Genomic DNA, 18642 nt, shown 5'->3' with positions numbered 1-18642 from the left:
CTTCTTGTTCTGCCCATCAAGGATTTTACCTCAACTTGGGCCCGGCAGGACAATTCAGTGGCTTGCTGACTCTGCAACTACCACTGTGAATCGTGGCTCCAGCTGTTGCGCTGCTGCCCAAAGTAGGTCAGTGAGCGGCAGCGCTTGGTTCTCCCCATCTGTAGGTTGCTTGGCCTTCAAAGTTGCAGGGAAGTGTCCGACCTGTGCTTCTCCGATAAAACACCTCAAATTGCGGCCCGACTAGGGAAATTCACAGACTCAATCCGAGCCGCACTGAAACTGAAAACTAAGTCATAAAAGCACTCAGTCAGCTATCGAGCAAGAGAGACTATGATAAAACTTTTCCTCAAGTCCCATGTACAGCACCTTACTGCTAGATAGGACAATAGTTCCAGTAATAGTCCTTTATACTATTTTATATGTTTCAAATGTATTTTCAATCTCATCTGTGTGAGATTGTTAACAAGCTTTTGTTCATTGATAGAATATTGTAACAATTTTAATTAATTGAACAATAAAGATTCATTCATTCATTCATACTTGTGTATGGTGCGAAGATGGGGGTTACCCTAACAGTCTGAGTAGACCAGTAGAACTGCAAGGTTGGTTTGTGTACTAACCTCATTTTGAGCATAAGCCCACAAATATCTGAACTCCTCAAGGGTAGTGGGAGTCCACTGGTGTGCCCTAGAGGGCCTCCATGCTCCCTCAGGAATTGTTCGGCACACACATTTGTGTGCAGCACAATTTGCTCAAGGAAGTCAACATTCAAAAAAGTGATGGATGGTCAAGTGGCAAAAAAAATTGGCTGTATCGATTTTACATCCATCATCGCCAGTTAAAGGCAGAATTCTGGGCTGAACTAAATTTGGGGTCTCCCTAGAGAGCATTCGGTCTAGGCTTCCCGCATGTTTCTGCTCTCTGGGTTGATCTAGACTGCTACGGTCGCTCCTCTGCTCCAGACTGAGCTTGTGAAGGAACAGCACAACGGACATAAACATGTCCCTCAGAATCACTAGAAGATGAGTTGGATGAAACTTCCAGATTGTGCTCCATTTCCTCTGCCACAGATGCTGTGGTTCTGATCCTGCCTCTGAGCTCTCCTCCATAACCCAGGGCCTGGGCAGCAGTCTCTACAGGCAGAAGTACTGTTCTAAATCAGCTGGTGGCTGTGTGCTTATGAGATGTGTACATCAGTAAATAAACAAAAACTTACTTTTTTGATGAATCGACAGGTTCTCCAAGGGCACAAAAAAAGACACAGCATTACATCACCTTGAATCATACCAAATTCTGCAGCATACATTTGTCATAGCTTATGCACAGCTTTGTTGGGAGATCTGCTGGGCCATTGGCAGCATAAAATAATTTCTTGTAGCTACCAATCTGCCTTTGGCCTCGAGAAGCACGCATTCTCATAGCCCCTGCAACTTTGTGCGCAGATGTGCTGCTTGTGAACAACTCACTATGATTACTATCACCAAGGAGCACCAAATTATCAGACAGAGTTGACTCAATTATTTGGCTTAATGCGACACATTTTTTATAGTATTGCTTCATTATTTTTTTTATTTGTAAACATGGTAATACTGTAACATTTCACCTCAGTACTAGTTTAGCAATCAAATGTAAAAATAAGCAACCGAAAGAGGACCATTAAACCTTTGCGCAGTCCCTTTCACAATGTGCGAACACATATATACTGCATATGACGCACAATCTGCAGATGGTAGACTTGTATGACACATGCAGTATATGAATATATATATATTTTTGGGAAATGTGTGTTCTCTCCTGGGGGGCACTATCTGCCCCCAGGGGAAAACACCCATTTACTGGCCCCCAAAGACGGTCGATCCATGTGATTAGAGTCAACCTCCTACCCACTTAATATTAGTTTTATTTTTAAACCTGTGCTTCCGCTAGGGAGCCACACATTTTCAGAACAAATTATTTGAGGCCCAAAGGAGCTGCTTCGTAAGCACGGAGTGCTAACCCCCTGTAAGTGTTTCTTATTTTTCAACATTCACATTCCCTTAGAGGTGCGATTGCGTACCCTGGGAGTTGGGAGGGCAAAGTCATCCCATCAGTACCAGGGCCGACACCCTCTCCACCCCCCCAAAAAAAAAAACCAGAAGAAACACTTTCAGGGAAGCCTTATTTGAAAGGGGAGACTCTCTGCTTTGAAACGAGGCCTCCCTAAAACATGGGGAGTCAGTGTCCTGTGCCCCCCGCCCCTTCTTCTGCCACTCTGGTTGGGAATTAGTGACGTTATCATGCCTTGCGGCGCTCTGACATCACAGATGGATATAAGGAGGGCAAGGGCTGACGCGGAAGCGATTCCACCTCGTCCCAGTCCCTTTATATGTATACACAAGAGCATCTTTTGCACCCCTCCCCATTGTCACCCAATGGCCGACATCTGCACCTGACGCATTAAGTGGTAATGTTTTCTACAAAAGTGTTTTTATGTTTCTACAGGTTCCAAGCAAATCAAGCTGGCCATATAAATGTATTTAGCATTCTTTAGTGTGATCCATGGCATGAATGTGATATCGGTAGGCATATTAAATCATTTGAAGCCTTGATTAATACCGATGGCCCGATGGACGTAGAAGAAGCTCAAAACATGTTGGCTGGATGGGTCATTAGACATCGTCCTACTTCCACAAGACATGTTTTAATCATATCCAGGTTACCCCACCAATAAAGTGGAATAGGTCACCAATGATAAGGCATGCCTTAACAAGTGGGAGAGGTGACCCCTCCAGTTCAGAGGGGATACCTTCAGACAACCTTGGGAGCAAAGAACTATTGCCCTTTTCTCAACTTGTTACATTGTATGGTAAATATCTGACCAGGGAGATCCTGCTAAGGCCCTTCTATTCTCTCACTCTCTGTTGGTGGATATATATACAAGACTAATGCAGCCTAGGCAAGCATCTACCGAACCGCCTCTCCCTTTTAATGAATCCCTCACTGACATTAATGGGCACCTGGGCCAAACCTTGATCTTGCCTGCTGCTGAATAGGCAAGCGGGTAGGTTCCACAGACCTACAGACCATGCCTTTCTTACGTTACAACGTACATCTGAAAGCTTGGTTCTCTCCGGGCATCTACGAGCAGGTTGAACCCGAACTGGTTTCCTACAATACCCCTAATGGGAAATCCAAACATAAAGAGTTATTTGGAAAATTCATGTTTTTTTCTGACAATCTCGCCCCTTGTTCTGCCAATGCAAGCTGCCTATTAGGAAGATACTCATATGTACTGTTGAACATGGTCAGCGAGATCTTGTAGACAGTCCCCGATAAATTTGCACCAGTTTAGCTCAGATCATGTAGATGGCATTCATGTAGACGCTATTCGTTCTGGGCTGGACACTACTGACTGCTCAGACAGGACTATCGGTAGAAGTATGATAACTCTGCACCACGCATTGACAGGATCCACAGGTTTTTGGGTGACATCCAAGCGCCATTAGTGGATACGCCATTTGATGTACCCTTCTCTTTAGAGATAAAACAGACTCTGCACTGGAGTCTTTCAAAGAAAACAGGGCCGCTGTGCATTCTCTAGGCCTTTCTCCCCCTGTGAGTAGTACCCCCATTAATGTCACCCCTTTCAGGCTTCAGAAGGGATTTAGCTTAAAGACAACACCAAGGCCAACCGCCTCAACAACAGACACACCAGTCTTTTTTAAAGGCAGGGGTAAACCTTGCACAGTTCCCAGCCTCTCCCGCTTCAACTTCCAAGCCACTTGACCACCCTGTTGGAGGCAGAATAATTTGTTACTTCAAAGGTTGGCAGAGCATTACGTCTGACAAATGGGTTTTCCAAATAGTGCAATTCTATAGTGCCATTCTTGCCCAACCTGTGGCATATTCCACTGACAACAGAAAAGCTTTCAGAAGACAATTTGTCCATTCTGCAACAGGAATCCCAGGCTTTTCTTACCAAAAGAGCCATATAGAGGGTCTGGCATCGGAAGTAAGGATTTGATTTTACTCCTCTTAGTTCCTGGTGCCAAAGAAGGACGGAGTCCTTAGTCCTATTTTAGTTCTTCACCCTCTCAATTATTTCCAGAAGGGCAAATTTAAGATGCGCATGCATGCTGGCTTATTTTCTATCTGCCCCAGATCCAGAAGACTGGATAGTAGCTCTGGACATGCAGGATGTTTATTTTCATATTCACATCCTGCGGTTCAAGATAGGTCAGAAGCATTTTCAGTTTTTGATGCTCCTCTTCAGCCTCACCAGTGCCCCTCAGTTGTTCACAAAAGTGATGGCAGTGGTAGCAGCATATCTGCAAAGGTTGGGTATACCAGTCTTTTTCTACCTCCATAACTTGGTGCTGTCGGCCAGATGGCCACCTTCAGTCGTAGGCAACCTTCAGACAGCCAAATTCCTAACATCTTTGTGTTTCTCGATCAATTTGCCTAAGTCGCACCTAATTCCTTCGCAGAGTCTCCTGTCCATCGGAGCCATTCTGGGTATGAAGCAGTTTTGAGCCTTCCCTCTGATTCAACACGTCCCAGACATTCAGGATTGAATCCCAATGGTTCAGCCTTAGTCCCGGGTGTCCGTGAGAGGATCCCTGAGACTTCGTAGCCTCCTGCATGTTGACTATGCCAGATGGCACATACAGGCGTGCCTTGCAGTGGAATTTCAAAATTTTGTATTCTGAAAGAAACAGTTAGTTATAGATTCCTTACCTTGGAATTACCCCCAGGTATCAGATGGGATCTGGAAAGTGTTTTTTCGTCAGCAGTACCCCATGCACATCGGAAGGTGGCGTTGGTCGACTCCGTGTTCGACGTCGGCATCCTGGTCGCCGGGATGACGTCACGGTAGCTACATAGACGCTGCCCTTGCGCTCTGACATCAGTTCTTTCTTTTTCCGTACCAGCAGGCGCAAATCTAGAGAGAGCTGTACCTTCAGTCACTTTTTCATTGACTTTTTCTCGACTTTTGTCGACTTCGTTTTTTGAGTCCATCAACTCCAGGATGCCCGGCTTCAAGGTTTGCAGTTCCTGTAACCGACTGATGTCGGTGACAGATCCGCACCACGTGTGCCTCTACTGCCTGGAGCGCGACCAAGACCCCAAGTCGTGCTCCGATTGCCAGACCATGTCATCGAAGTCTTTGTTGGAGCGGTCCCAAAAGCTACTTGAGGCCCAGCAGTCGGCTCCGCGTCGCTCGAGGTACCGGTCGCGTAGGTCGAGGGACCGGTCGCGGAGCCACCACCATTCTTCCACCAAGTGTTCACACTCTGGGTCAGGTAAGTCGAAGCATAAGAAGAAGTCGAAGAAGCATCGACTCTGTAAAACTTCTCCCCCCCCCCCCCCCCCCCCCCCCCGTCGACTGACTTGGCGAGGGATGCAGGTGGTGCCCCTCCCGCGGCTGCGCGTGCAGAGCCCGAAGAGTCTGCTCCGTGTTTCCCCCCCTTCCTGGGACCAGAAGCAACGCCTGCCCAGCTTTGTCAGTTTTACAAAGCGATGCACGCAGTCATTGGGACGCCCGACTCTGCTGGAGCATCTTTGGGCCCCACGGACTGGGCTGGGGGCCATAGGCCTTTGACGCCAGCGGCTTTGGCGCAGCAGGATACTCTTGGATCCAAGCCTGGATCTGGATCAGTGGCGGTCGACCTCGTTAGGTCTCCCCTCGTGCCGATTCCACCGGCACCATGTCAGCATCCGGCGTCGGCTGTGTCCCCAGGCGATGTCGACCCCAGTCTCCACCTTGAGGTAGGCACGGGGCCGGACCGGTGTCGACCAACGCCGGACCCGGCCCGACGGGTATTTTTCTGCCCCTGTTCTACCCTGGCTCTTTGAAACCATATTGGCAGCCAGAGGAGGGTGAAGAGGACCGGGAGGGGTCTGGGGATCCTTTAACTGACTGGAGAGAGGAACTGGGGGAAGCCAATGGTCTGGATACCTCCCCAGAGCTTGGCATGTTGTCTTCCCCTACCATGGCTACAGATGTAGTGGTGTTGCATAGGGCGGCAGAGGCTCTCCGTCTCAATCTCACTTCGGTGGCAGTCAGGACTGACCTCCTGACAGAGGTGCTTCAACCGGCAGCGAGTTCTTCAGAGCCCCTGCTGCTGTTTAATGAAGCCCTCGCGGATAACATTTTTGGGCACCTGGTCCAGGCCCAACACAGAGGCTCCTGTGGACAGGATGGTTGCCTGACGCCACCGCCTGGCCCAGGCGACCACACTTTCCTCTCCCAACACCCCACCCCTGGGAGCTTGGTGGTCCAAGCCTCAACATTGCTTTCCCGACCGCTCCACCTGATTGGGAATTGAAAAAGCTGGACCATCTTGGGAAGAAGATATTTTCTTCCTCCAACTTGGGACTGCGGTCGGTAAACACTGCATGTCTGTTGGGGCGTTACAGCCTCTCCGTGTGGGATACGACTCCGTCCGTGTGGGATACGATGGCGCAAGAGCTACCTCAGTGCCCGGAGGAGGTCCAGACCGTGCTCTCTCGAGCAGTTGCTGAAGGGAGAGACACAGCGAAGTTTTCCATCTGTTGTCAGCTGGATACCGCCGACTCACTAGGCAGGATGATTTTTACGTCAGCTCTTTGACGCTACGCCTGGTTGAGGTAGTCTGGTTTTTCTGGGGATGTCCAATCCACCCTTATGGACATGCCCTTTGATGGCCGTCGCCTTTTCGGTAACAAGGCAGACAACACAATGGAGCTCTTTAAGGATTCTTGGGCTACGGCCAGGTCGTTGGGCCTCTCCACCAACTGCCCTGCGCAATCTTTAGCCCCTTTCGTGGCTACGGAAGGGGTGCCCCTCCACGTCCCGCTCAGAACTAAAGCCCAGCACAAGTTGTTCAGCCTCTGCCCTGCCGGGGACGTGGGAAGCAGCGCAGTGGGTCTGGGGGCCAGTGGGCGAGTCTACTAAAGCCCCCTCTGCAGCAGCCTCCAAACCCTCCTAGTCCAACCTTTCAGGGCCACCGAACGCCAGTGGGTGGCAGGATTCACCATCACCCCCCACTGGCACACCATCACGTCGGACAGGCTTTCTTGCTATCCATCCTAATAAGGTTGTCCTTAGAACTAGACCTTCCTTTCTTCCCAAGGTGGTTATTTCTTTCCACATTGGCCTAACCGTCACTTTGCCCACCTTCTTCCCGCCTCCGCATCCTTTGACAGAGGAAGAGAGGCTCCACGGTCTGGATCCAAAACGTGCGCTTTCCTTCTAATTGGATGGCACCAAACAATTCTGCGTGGACGCTAAGAAAGGTCAGGCCGTGCACAAACAGACCATCTCCAGATGGGTCGTTCTGTGCATCAGAGCCTGCTATTCTTTGGCATAGAAGGAACCTCCAATGGGACTGCGCACCCATTCCACCAGGGCGACGGCAGCTACCACTGCTTTGGGACGAGGAGTCCCCCTAAATGACATCTGTCAGGCAGCTATGTGGGCATTGCTGCACACGTTCACCAAACCCATACTAGCAAGACAGCCAAGTCCGGAGAGACGGCTTCTTTGGCCGTTCTGTTCTCCAGGACTTTTTGGTGTGAACTTAGTTTGCAGACCCTCCTCTTGGGTTGGTATTGCTGGGGTATCTATTCTAAGGTAAGGAACCTATAACTGTTTCTTTCAGATGAACAAGTTACTTACCTTCTGTAACGATATATCTGTAAGAAACATAGGTTAGTTATAGATTCATTACTGTCCCACCCTTCCTCCCCATTCTGCGAACTGACTTCTAGTGTTAAGGACTTCCTTTCAGGGCCCTAGTTTTATGCACTAGTGGTCAGTGTTTTGCATGGCTCTGCGCTTCTTTCGTGGAAAGTCATGTACAGAACTGACAGCGCGCGAGGGCAGCGTCTGTGTTGCTACCACAACGCCATCCCGGCAACCATGACGACGAACGAGGAGTCGACCGAAGCCACCGTCTGACGCGCAGGGGTACTGCTGACGAAAAAACTTTCTGTATCCAGTCTGACGCCTTGAGGTAATTCTAATGTAAGGAATCTATAACTAACCTGTTTCTTACATATATATCGGTACCAAAGGTAAGTAACTCGTTCGACTTAGCACTAAGGGAACCTTTCCGATTGAACTGAGGTTTCAAAGGAGACTGCAAAAGATCTTCAGTGGTGACTGCTCGACTACAGTTGGACCAGTAACGAACTCCTCTCCCTACCCCACCCAGAGCAGACAGTGGTGACAGACTCCGGCGGAAACATGGCTCTACTTCAACCTGTTGGAGTTGCATGCCATCTGCTTGGCGTTGTAGGCCGTTCTACCATCCATCGGGGGGGCTGCTTCAGGTCCTCACAGACCACCACCATGCAGTACTGCAACAGGCAGTGTGGAGTGGGCTCCTGTACCAAGCAACTGTGCGCCTCTGGAGTTGGTTGAGCCGTCAGATAATCTCCCTGGTTGTGTACCAATTTGCAGAATCTTTAAACGTCCGGGTGGATGAACACAACCGGCAACTGTTAACGAATCATGAATGACAGTTACACTCCAAGGTGGCAGGGGCATCTTCCAGCAGTGGGGAGAACCCTGGCTCGATATTTTCTCATCACTGAAAACGCAGTGTCCACAGTTTTGCACTTTGGCGTTTCCAAGAAGGCTTTCTCTTTGAGATACATTCTGTATAGAGTGGAGCTAAGGATTCCTGCATACCTTTCCACCTCTCTCGCCTGCTTCAAGTTCTACAGAAGGTCGGGAACGTCTGGACCGAAGCCATCCTAGTGTCTCCACATTGGGCCAGGAGAGTGTGGCACCCAGAACTTTTGAGCATGGGCATCTGTCCTCTGCTACGTCTTCCATTATGCTAGGATCTTCCATTGCAGCATCAGAGAAGGTTCTTGTATCTAGGCCTGCACAAACTACATCTCCATGTGTGTAGATTGATTGGCAACAGTTGATTCCATTCGACCTACCTCCTCAAGTCGCAGATGTAATTCTAGAAGGCAGATGTCTGACCACAAACTATGTTTATGCCAAGGCATGGCCTGGTGTGATTCTCACTATAAGAACCCTTGTAAGCAGAGTTGTCGGATATTTTGCTTTTTGTGCAAGCTCTTGCTGTGGGCACTGTTAAAGGTTTGTCTGCCCTTTCGACCTTGCGCTTCCAAGACCAGACATCCTTGTTTAAGTCACCGGTTGTGATGCATTTTCTGAAAGGTTTGGTCCATATGTTTCCTCGTAAGCCCTTTGTGATTTCACAGTAGGATCTTAATTTGGTGCTCACATTTCTGATGTGGACACCATTCTCGCCACTGCACACCTGTCCTTTACATCTGTTCACTCTCAAGGCATCTTTCTCATTGTGATAACTTCATTGCATGAGTGAGCTGCATAGTCTGTCTGTTCAGCTACCGTACACCTTTTTCCCGGATAAACTGGTGTTGCAGACAAGGGTGCCATTTCTTTCTAAGGTGGTAATGCCTTTTCATATCAGACAATCACCTTTCAGATATTCTCTGTTACACATCACCCCTTGAAAGAGAAGGGTACATCATTTGGACCACAAAAAAGCCTTGAGCTTTTACATCCTCATACCAAGGGATAGCCGGTGGACGAGCAGCCTTTTTGGGGGATCTCTGTGGCAAAGAAGGGTAAGGTAGTCTGGAAAGGTATATCGAGCTGCATTAGGATCAGCTATGCTTTCAGAGGTGTTGAGGTCTCATTCGACTGGAGCAAAGACTGCTACCAATGCATTGGTGCGCAGAGCACCTGTCTGGACATCTGTCAGGTCGCAACGTGAGCATCACCTCATACACTCTCAAGACAATAGTGCCTTGATAACCATGTCCGGTGGGAGGGACATTTCACCTGTTCAGCCCTGCTGGACGTTTTGGACAGACTCATTCCACAGACCCATCACGTTGGGATGTACTTATCTGTTATCTATTCACAAGGTGAGGAATCCAAGGTTAGACGAATCCATCAGAAGAACAAGTTTCTTCCCTTCAGTAATGACCTTTTGGGTGGAAACTCTAGCTGCAGATTCTCCACCACCCTCCCATCTGCCTGATCTGTGGACGGTCTCTTTTCCATCTGAAAGGGCTCTAATCCAGCAATCTGCACTGTCACAAGTGATCAGTTGTTGAGCTCCGCATCTGAAGGCTCTGAAAGAGTCAAGGAAGAAACTGTCCTCAGCATGCAGGGCAGGCGGTTATACGTGGGTGAAGCAGACCTGGAGCTGAAAACGCAACCTGTTGGCTCGTGCGAGAAGTGCTCTTTAAAATCTCCAGCTCGACTCCTGGGGGTGTTCACAAGGTAAAGAATCTGCAGTTGGAGTATCCACCAGAAAGACTATTACCAAAAGTAAATAACTTCTTCTTTTCGAACTCACTAATTAAGGTAATTCACTCATAGCAGGTTTTTATGTAGGATACTAAACTTTTATAATGGAAGCAGGCATGTCTTATATAACACATTCTAATCCCTTCTTGTTTTCCAGGGCAGTGCTTGAGGAAGGGTAAGTAGGGCAGTGAGTTATTGACCACCCTTTGACACAGATGTCCTCACTAACCCACTGATTCACAGCCAGTTGTACAAAATAGACGGTATTGCAGTTCTAAATGTATGTTTAACCTCGGACACCTGGCTGTGAAAGTTTGATCAATATATTGTGCAGTTGTTGTGGGGATAAAGAAAAATATATGTGGATATGTGTTTTACTGAACCATCCTTTCTCCCCGCAGTGCCTTGAGAAGTTCCCCGTCATCCAGCACTTTAAGTTTGGCAGTTTGCTTCCTCTTCAGCCCATGAAGTCTTAGACACCAGAGGACCAGAGAAGAGCTCACACCATTCGACGACCTTTCTAAAAGAGCACAGTCCTTCTTGTTGCAGACCTCCATTTTGTGTTTCTGTTCACCTTTATCTTAAATAACGTTAAAATCTCATGTGGGTGCGAGAGTTAGAAAAGGCAATGACACTGAGCGTATGCAGAAAACAAGGGAGCGATTGTTTACATGTGGGCCTCTACACTAGTTATTTGCAATCCTCCTCCTGTTCGATTTTTCCAATATTTCTGCAGTCTGATCTACTACAAAGCGGATATTTGTTCCTTCTCTGAGTTTGGATAAAGGTGAATGATGGGGTTGATCCTGGTCTTTGGCAGGTGATGAGGGAGCCATGTTTGATGTCTGTGACAAGACCCTACCTGCAAATTAAGCTACACATACCTTGCTGGTTATTAATGTTGATAGAAGAGGGATATAAAGGGCACAGCAAGTCCTTTAAACCATGCAGTAATGCACTGCCTCACCCCATGCCATGGTCATCTTGGAGATGGAAAATAGCTCCTTCTATACTTTGGAACCAGAGTTTTGGGGAAGTTTGTTAACAATGACTTCGCTTTGAGGTGGTCTCTTCCTCCTGAACCTGAGAATACATTAAATCCTCAGCACAAATCCCCGAGGTTAGTATACAGTCTGACTGCAGGCCATCTTGTATGAACACTTTATTTTAGTTGACTTCTTCCGTAACATCTAGGAATACAACTGTGTCTGCTAACTAGACCACATACTCAGTTAACCTTTCTCTTATTTAAGCATCACTACATTTCCAGCCTTCTTGCATTGGATCCTGTTAGAATTGGGAATGTTGGCTTGTTCTACATCAGACCAAGCCTTTTCTAGACCTCCTAAACAACTGCAAACCATTTTCTTAGGAAGGATCCTGTGGTGACTTTAATGTCATTGTCCATGTTAAAGAGGGTTTTGCGATTGTGTTTATTATCGGGACTGTATTGCTCAGAGTCTGCATGGGGAGATTTTGAAACCTGTCTGCTAAGATTAGACTTTACAAATGCTATCAAATACGTGCAATTGATCGGAATCATAGGCCGTTATTTGGCAGATTTATTACTTTGAAAACCCACACCATTTTTTCTGCATGTGCTGATGCTCGACTGCTCAAGAAGTCCTTCTCAATTGAAGTGAAGGAGGGAACATGAATCTATATCCTTCTCCTATTTATGAATGAGACTAATTAAAGGTTGCACGTGAATAGAAAAGTTGTTGCCAGTATCCTGATTGGTTCCATGGTTAAAAGATTACTGGAAGCTTCTGTTCGCTTGAGCTGAAAACAGAGCTCGCCTGAGGCTGTAGACTTGGACCATAGGGTGCGTTAATCGATCTAGCCTCAGTTGGGTATAAGTTATACAAGAAAAAAATCCAAAAACCTGTTAAGGTCTTAAAGTGTGTTTGAAATGACCTAATTATTGGACTCTATTGTGCATACATTGGCCGCAGTCACTTGATTCCTCTTGAGTTTGCGTCCTTGCAGTTGAGGGGCCGCACAGGTTTGAGACCAGCCCCTGGAGACTATTGTGAGGTGGGCATGAGTAAGCCTCAAGCCAGGGATTGATGCCTGAATTGTATACATTATTAGGTAAGCCTGAGGCCTGGAAAGAGCAAGACTAGACATATCTTTTTAGCGTCAGATTTCACATGCATGAAAAACCCTAAGTTTGTCGAATTGGTCAGGCTTCGAGTAGAAAGGTGCCTTGGCTGCTGGAAACAAGCCCTGAAGTGGGCATTTAAAAGCCACTGGTCCAAATAGTCGAGGTCTAAAGTGTGTGCGAAAAGGTTTTGCAAAAGATAGTAATATTTCCCCTCGAAAAAGTAATCCATAGAGCAGTAAGACATCTTATTTCTTCTGCTTTCATGTTACTATTTTAATTAAAATGTGTGTTTCTACCTGCGGTTTCCTTGTTGTTATTAGTATGTCGTCACTGTTACTTTGATTTTTCCCCTGGATATGAGCAAGTAACGTAGAAGCCCACGTTGCTGCCTGACATACCCAGGACAGAAACTCTGCCTGCTAACACACTGTTTGCAGTTTTGGCTCTGGTAAAATGAGCTCACAAACCCTCACTGGTTGATTTTAGGCCAATGTGAATCGGATTTTGATGGCGAGAACAAGCCATCATGAGATGGTCCGCTTCTGCACCGTCTTCCCTCCGACATACCCCACAAAGAGCTGATCGTTCACCCGGAACTCGTGAATACAATCAAAGTAGAACAAGAATGCTCTTTTTGGGTCCAGCCGGGGGGAAATCTTTAGCGGGCTGAGGCGGAACATAAAAGGTAGGCAGAATGATGGACTGGCCTACATGGACAGGAGTGATCACCTTCTGTAAGAAGGATTCTCTAGTTCGAAGAACCAGTTTATCTGAAAGAAACAGGTTAGTGTTAGATTCCTTACCTTAGAATAGCCCCAGGCGTCAGACTGGATCCTGAAAGTTTTCGTCAGCAGTACCCTTGCGCGTGGGTAGGCGTTGTCTGCGGCTCCGCGTTTGGTGTCGTGATCGCCGGGATGACGTTGTCGGGGTACTTAGACCCGCCATCGCACGCTGACGTCAGTTTCTACTTTTTTCTGCACCAGCTCCGGGAAGAGCAGTACTCTTAGTCATTTTGTGACTAACTTTTTGATCTGTTTTGGATCTCTTTTTTCGAGTCGACTTCGACTCCTGGTGCCGTAGGGATGCCTGGCTTCAAGCCGTACGATGCCTGTCACCGCCTGATGTCGGTGACTGACCCTCACCACCGGTGTCTCTACTGCCTCGGGGCCGACCATGACGACAACTCGTGCCTCGACTGCCGGGCCTTGAACCCGAAAGCTAGGCGGGAGCGGTCCCATAAAGTACTCGCGATCCGGCAGTCGGCTACGCGCCGCTCAAGGTCCCGGTCGAAGAGGAAGTCAAGGGACCGGTCGAGGAGCTGTAGTCGTCGCTCGTCAATCATCACCACCACTCGTCGGGCTCCAAGTCCTCCGGTAAGTCGAGGCATTCGAAAAAGATGTCGGAGAGGCGCCATCGCTCTTCTGACTCCCGTTGTCACTCGCGCAAAGCGGCTGAGGGTTCGGGCGACACCGCCCGCGTGGCTCCGCCGGAGCTGCAGGCGCCGCTCCCAGGTCCATACCCTCAGATCCCTGGCCTGTGAGCGACGCCGGAGGAGATACGTGATTTCCTCATGGCCATGAGGACTCCCTTCCCTCCGTCGGCGCCTGTCGGTGCGCCTTCGGGCCCCGCCGACCCGACGAGGGGAACTAGCGGGCCAGCGGCTTCAGCCCCAGCCGTCGTCGACTTCGGTCCCGACGCCGCAGGTCCCTCTGGCATCCAGGCCTGAATCCCGGACGACGTCGGCCCGAGTTTCAGTCCAGGTCTGATGGAACGGCGCCGCTCTGCGCCGTCTCCGGCGTCGATGGGTGAGGCCTTCACCTACGACCCGGCTCAGTCATTCCAGCCTGTTTACCAGGACACGGACTAGAGGGAGTGGGAGGAGTCTGAGGACCCTCTGGTACAGCAGTGCCAGTTGAGCCAGGCCTTGCCAGATGAGTTAGGGGATGCCAGTGGTTTGGATACTTCGCCTGACACTGGATGCATCTCTCCTCCCTCAGTTGCTACGGAGGAGGGTGCTACTTAAGGTGGGGTGTTGCGCAGGGCTGCCAAGGCCTTGGCTCCCTGCTGCGGCCATGAGGACTAACCTCCTCACTGAGGTGCTTCAGCCACCAGTAAGCTGCCATTCAATGAGGCCCTCTCGGACGTTCTGATGGGCACCTGGTCCAAGCCCTCCACAGTGCCCCCTGTGGATCAGAACGTAGCCCGATGGCACCGCCCAGCTCCGGGCGACCCTAGCTTTCTGTCCATGCACCCCCACCCCCGAGAGCCTGGTGATCCAGGCCTCTACGTCCCGGACCGCATTCCCGACCGCTCCCCCGGATCGGGAATCCAAAAGGTTTGATCAGTTTGGAAGGAAACTGTTCTCCTCATTAAGTTTGGGGTCGCGGTCTATCAACACCGCTTGCCTTTGGGCCGTTATACCCACTCTTTGTGGGACACGGTTGCGGACGTACTGCCCCAGTGACCGGAGGAGGACCGGGCACAGCTCGCTCAAGCCCTTGCAGAGGGGTGGGATGCGGCTTGTTACTGGATACCACAGACTTGCTGGGAAGGGCGATTTCCACGACGGTGGCGGTTTGCCGCCACGCCTGGCTGAGGTCCGCCAATTTCTCGGGGGATGTCCAAGCCACGCTCCTGGACATGCCCTTCATTGGCCGTCAACTCTTTGGTGACAAAGCAGATAGTGCGCTTGAGCGTTTCACGGACTCCAGGGCTACGACCAAGTCCTTGGGCCTGTCGGCCCAGCGCCAGCAGACTTCTGCTGTTCGCCCCTTTTGAGGCCAAGGAAGGGGCGCCCCCACACGTCCTGCCTTCCACAGGCCGCAGAACCAGCCTCCTCGCAGGTGCAACTGCCGTGGCGGTGCTCGGGGACAACAACAAAGTCAGCCCACATCCACTCCTGCAGCATCTGCCTCAAAGCCTTCCTAGTCCGACCTTTCAGGCCCATTCGACGCCAGTGGGGGGCAGGGTCCACCATCACCTCCTCCACTGGCGTACCATCACGTCAGACAGGTTAGTGCTGCAAATCATCTGAAGGGGGATACTCCCTCCCCTTTGAGGCGACCCCTCCATCTATGCCACCGCAGTACCACCGTATGTCGGGGGATCACTGGCAACTTCTGCAGGAGAAAGTTACGGCCCTCTTGGTCAAGTGGGCCGTTGAGTGCGTTCCTGGGCCAGAATTAGGACGTGGTTGCTATTCCCACTACTTTCATGTGCCCAAGAAGGTCAAAGGAGGCCTACACCCTATTTTGGACCTCCGGAGCGTCAATGGCTTCCTCTGGAAAAAGAAGTTCAAGATGCTAACTTTAGCTCAGGTCCTCGCTGCCCTTGACCCTGGAGACTGGATGGTGGCGTTGGACTTGCAGGACACATATTTCCACATCCTCATCCTGCCGGCCCACCGGCACTACCTGCGGTTCACAGTAGGCCACGAGCACTCTGTTTACCGTGCTCCCCTTCGGCCTCACCAGTGCCCCTCGGGTGTTCACGAAAGTGATGGCGGTGGTCGCAGCTCATGTGCGCAGATCAGGGGTTTCAGTCTTCCCCTATCTCAACGACTGGTTGTTGAAGGCGGGCTCGCCCCAGACGGTCGTCCCCCACCTCCAGACTACGGCCGACCTCCTGCACCTGCTGGGGTTCTTCATCAACGTGCCGAAGTCACACCTGTGCCCCTCTCAGAAGCTCCTTTTCATCGGAGCGGTTCTGGACTCGGTGCAGTTTCGAGTTTATCCTCCCGAACAGCGGGTTTGGGATATTCAGGCTCTGATTCCGATCTTTCAGCCTTTATCCCGAGTTTCGGTCAGGTTGACGCTGCGGCTCCTGGGGCTGTTGGCCTCCTGCATCCTGCTGGTGCATCACAGCAGGTGTCGGATGCAGGTTCTGCAGTGGGACCTGAAGTTTCAGTGGGCACAACATCAGGGCAACCTGTCCGACCACGTCCTGATCTAGGAGGGCAGCGAGTCAGTTGCAGTAGTGGCTCATGAACCGCGAATGTGTAAGTGGCAGATCCCTCTCCCTACCCAACAGGGGAGCACGTAGTAGTGACGGATGCGTCCCTCCTGGGGCCACATGGGAGAGGCGGAGATCAGAAGTCTCTGGTCTCCGGTGGAGTCCCGGCTCCATATCAACCTTCTGGAGCTGCGGGCCAACCGGCTTGCACTGAAGACATTCCTTCCCTCTGTCCGGTGAAGTGTAGTGCAGGTGTTCACGGACAACACCACCGCCTTGTGGTACTGCAACAAACAGGGCGGGGTGGGGTCGTGGACCCTTTGTCAGGAGGCTCTGCGCCTCTGGCCATGGATGGAACACCAGGGTGTCACCCTCGTGGTGCAACACCTGGCAGATTCTCTGAATGTCAGGGCGGACGAACTCAGCCGCCGGTGCATGATGGGTCGCGAATGGCGTCTGAACTCTGACGTGGCGCAAGGTCTCTTTCTGCAGTGGGGAGAGCCTTGGTTAGATCTATTTGCCACCGAAGAGAACGCACAATGTCATCAGTTCTGCGCGTTGGAATTTCCAAGATGGCGCTTGCTTGGCGACGCTTTTCGTCGCGAGTGGAGCTGCGGTCTGTTGTATGTCTTTCCGCGTATACCATTTCTGCCCAGAGTGCTGAAGAAGACAAAGCGCGACCGGGCCCAAGTCATCCTTGTCGCTCCGGACTGGGCAAGACGATACTGGTATCCCGAGCTACTCAGCATGTCAGTCGATCCCCCGATTCGTCTGCCTCTTCAGGAGAACAGTTGAGGCCATTTGACTAGCCTCCTGAAGTCTGTGATGTGATTCTGGCAGCCAGGCGTCCCTCCACAAAATCGGTATACGCCTGCAGGTGAAACAAATTTATGGCATGGTGCACAGCAAAGGCTGTGGATCCCCTTTCTGCCCCTTTTTCAGAGGTTCTCCTCTTCCTTCTGTCTCTTGCCCAGCAGGGCTCTGCTCTGGGCACTTTCAAAGGCTTCTTATCGGCCATTTAAGCTTTCTTAAGGCTTCCTGATCAGCCTTCTCTTTTCAAGTCCTCTGTTGTAAACAGGTTCTTGAAAGGCATCACACACATGTTCCCTCCTGTTCCCTTTGTGATGCATCAGTGGGACTTGAACCTTGTACTGACTTATCTGATGTATGCTCCCTTTGAGCCACTTCATAACTGTCCTCTTCATCTTCTGACTCTTAAATCTGCATTCCTGGTTGCCATCACCTCTGCCAGGAGAGTGAGCGAGCTCCAGGCTCTATCTTCTAAGCCTCCTTTCCTCTCTGTCCATCCGGACAAAGTTGTTTTGAGGACTCGTCCTTCTTTCCTGCCCAAGGTGGTTACAGCCTTTCAGATCGGGCAGTCCATCACCTTGCCCACCTTCTTTCCGCCTCCCTCGAAAGAGGAAGAGAAGCTCCACCGTCTGGACCCAAAAACTGCGCTCTCATTTTATCTAGACCGCACACGCCAGTTCCGGGTGGATGACCAGCTCTTTGTTGGTTACGTGGGCACTAAGAAGGGACGGGCGGTGTACAAGTGGACCACCTCTCAGTGGGTCATTTTGTGCTTCAAGGTCTGCTACTCCTGGGCGAGAAAGGAGCCTCCAGTTGGGCTGCGGGCCCATTCCACTCTGGCCACGGCGGCTACTACTACCCTGGATTGGGGTGGTCCCCTTGCAGGACATCTGTCAGGCAGCTACGTGGGCCTCGCTGCACACGTTTGCTAAGCACTACTGCCTGGACAGTCAAGTCCGGAGGGATGGCTTTTTCGGCTGTTCTGTTCTCCAGTAATTTCTGATGTGATCTTGGTTCGCAGACCCACTACTGGGGTTGTTATTGCTGGGGTAAGTATTCTAAGGTAAGGAATCTAACACTAACCTGTTTCTTTCAGATGCACAAGTTACTTACCTTCAGTAACGATATATCTATAAGAAACAGTAGGTAGTGTTAGATTCCTTACTGCCCCACCCATCCTCCCCGTTCTGCGAACCGATATCTAGGGTTAGGGTATCTCCCTTTAAGGGCCCTAGTTTCATTCCAGTGTCGGTTTCTTGCATGGCTCTGTACAGAATTGACGTCAACGCACGAGGGCGGCGTCTAAGTACTCCGACGTCATCCCGGCGATCACGAGGCCGACGACGGACGCGGAGCCGCAGACGACGCCTACCGACGCGCAAGGGTACTGCTGATGAAAACTTTCTGGATCCAGTCTGACGCCTGGAAATCACACATCAGGAAAGTGAGAACCAGGTTGAGGTCCTGCTGGGGCATAATAAAAGGCGCT

At 50.4% G+C, this 18642-nt stretch overlaps 1 protein-coding gene across 2 annotated transcripts in view; it reads left to right on the top strand.

The window, feature by feature from the left end:
- PTPA (protein phosphatase 2 phosphatase activator) overlaps positions 1-12687 on the top strand; it is a 623109-nt gene extending 610422 nt beyond the window's left edge. For both annotated transcript variants that reach the window (XM_086924847.1, XM_086924848.1), the window contains exon 10: positions 10687-12687. In XM_086924847.1, coding sequence (XP_086780973.1) covers positions 10687-10761 — 75 coding nt within the window. In that variant the 3' untranslated portion in view covers positions 10762-12687. The remainder of the gene's footprint in view (positions 1-10686) is intronic.
- The last annotated feature ends 5955 nt before the right edge of the window (positions 12688-18642 follow it).

Source organism: Lissotriton vulgaris, chromosome 5, assembly GCF_964263255.1.
Source record: "Lissotriton vulgaris chromosome 5, aLisVul1.2, whole genome shotgun sequence".
In the NCBI taxonomy this organism is placed as follows: Eukaryota; Metazoa; Chordata; class Amphibia; order Caudata; family Salamandridae; genus Lissotriton; species Lissotriton vulgaris.
This window is presented reverse-complemented; position numbering and strand designations above follow the sequence as displayed.